Below are 1,353 nucleotides of genomic sequence, written 5' to 3'. Positions count from 1 at the left end.
GAAGGAAATGAAGTCCTTACCTGGAGGTCTCACAGGTGTGACTGTGGTCTCCCAGGAAGCTGCGCCCCGGGGGCTGGTAAGGCTGGCTGGTTCCCCAAGATGCCTTGTTTGTGTAAACGCAACCTCCGTTTTTCTTCTTGTTCTTTTTGTATCTCATAGATTTTCTTTGCTAATAAGCGATAGTATTCACCCTGAAGAGCAATAACATTAGGCAGTCAAAACTATAAAAAATGATCTGGTTTGTATGTTCTAAAAAATTAATGAACTTTTTTATTAAGTACACTAACAAAGTAAGTGTTCAACACTCCTAACTAAAAAACCAAAGGCCAAAATTCTTGTTGAACTAGTTACATTACAAGATTTAATAGACAGTAGGTACTAAATGCATGTTACTTTTCTTGCCACAGTTGAACCTCTTGGCTATTCAATGGTGCTGGCAATAACATAGTATAAGCATAACAAACAACGCCCACATGGACATGGACATGGCGTCCATGGATAAAATGCAGTTTTGTATACCTCATTTACCTGTAGTGGTGGATACTACAGTAAACACAGAGAGTTGTGCAGGGACCTAATTTTTTTTCTTTTTCTTTTTTCAGAGAGGAAGGGAGAGGGAGAGAGAGAAAGAAACACCAATGATGAGAGAATCACTGATCAGCCTGCCTCCTACAGGCCCCACACTGGGGATCGAGCCTGCAACCCAGGTATGTGCCCTAACAGGGACCTTCTGGTTCATAGGTCGATGCTCAATCACTGAGCCACACCGAGCAGATGGGACCTAATTTCTTATCTGCTAAGTCTCTCTGGTCAGGCTCCTCAAGGTGATGGGCTTACCCAACTGACATATCCCCATTTCCAGACAAGCCAGCCAACCAGGTGCAGTTATATCTACCACAGGTATGTGCAGGCTGGAATAAGTAAGGCAACCTACCCGGCTGTTGGCAGACTCATACACGTCCCCTTCTACTTTCTTAGCGTAGGCCACTAGGTTCTCCATGCGGCGATCCTTCAGGGCTGCAGGGCCAGGTGTTGGGAAGATGGCTTGGACGCTAGGAAGACAACATATTCTATCAACCCACTTTCAATACATCAGTATCTTGCCACTTTATGTGTGACATGGAAAGAGAAGCTTATCTACCTACAGGGGTGATACACTGTTGAGAGAAATCCCAAATCTCTCTTGCCTAGAATATGAGTACACAAATGAAGTCATTCTCTAGAGACAATACTAACCTGTTGATTTATCTACAAGTCGAAAACAATATTTTGCTATTAGCAATAAATGCTAGGTCATCTCAAGAATAATACAATTTTTTAAAAAGTATTTTTTATTGATTTTAGAGAGGAAGG

At 42.3% G+C, this 1,353-nt stretch overlaps 1 protein-coding gene across 1 annotated transcript in view; it reads right to left on the bottom strand.

Annotated features, from left to right (window-relative positions):
- Positions 1-11: 11 nt before the first annotated feature.
- Positions 12-1,353, bottom strand: part of LOC102260038 (CREB-binding protein-like) — a 2,806-nt gene continuing 1,464 nt past the window's right edge. The window contains exons 3-4 of the mRNA XM_005856919.2: positions 935-1,052; positions 12-191 (exon numbers count right to left, since the gene is read on the bottom strand). Coding sequence (XP_005856981.1) covers positions 30-191; positions 935-1,052 — 280 coding nt within the window. The 3' untranslated portion in view covers positions 12-29. The remainder of the gene's footprint in view (positions 192-934; positions 1,053-1,353) is intronic.

Source organism: Myotis brandtii, unplaced genomic scaffold (genome assembly GCF_000412655.1).
Source record: "Myotis brandtii unplaced genomic scaffold, ASM41265v1 scaffold1050, whole genome shotgun sequence".
NCBI classification, from domain to species: Eukaryota; Metazoa; Chordata; class Mammalia; order Chiroptera; family Vespertilionidae; genus Myotis; species Myotis brandtii.
This window is presented reverse-complemented; position numbering and strand designations above follow the sequence as displayed.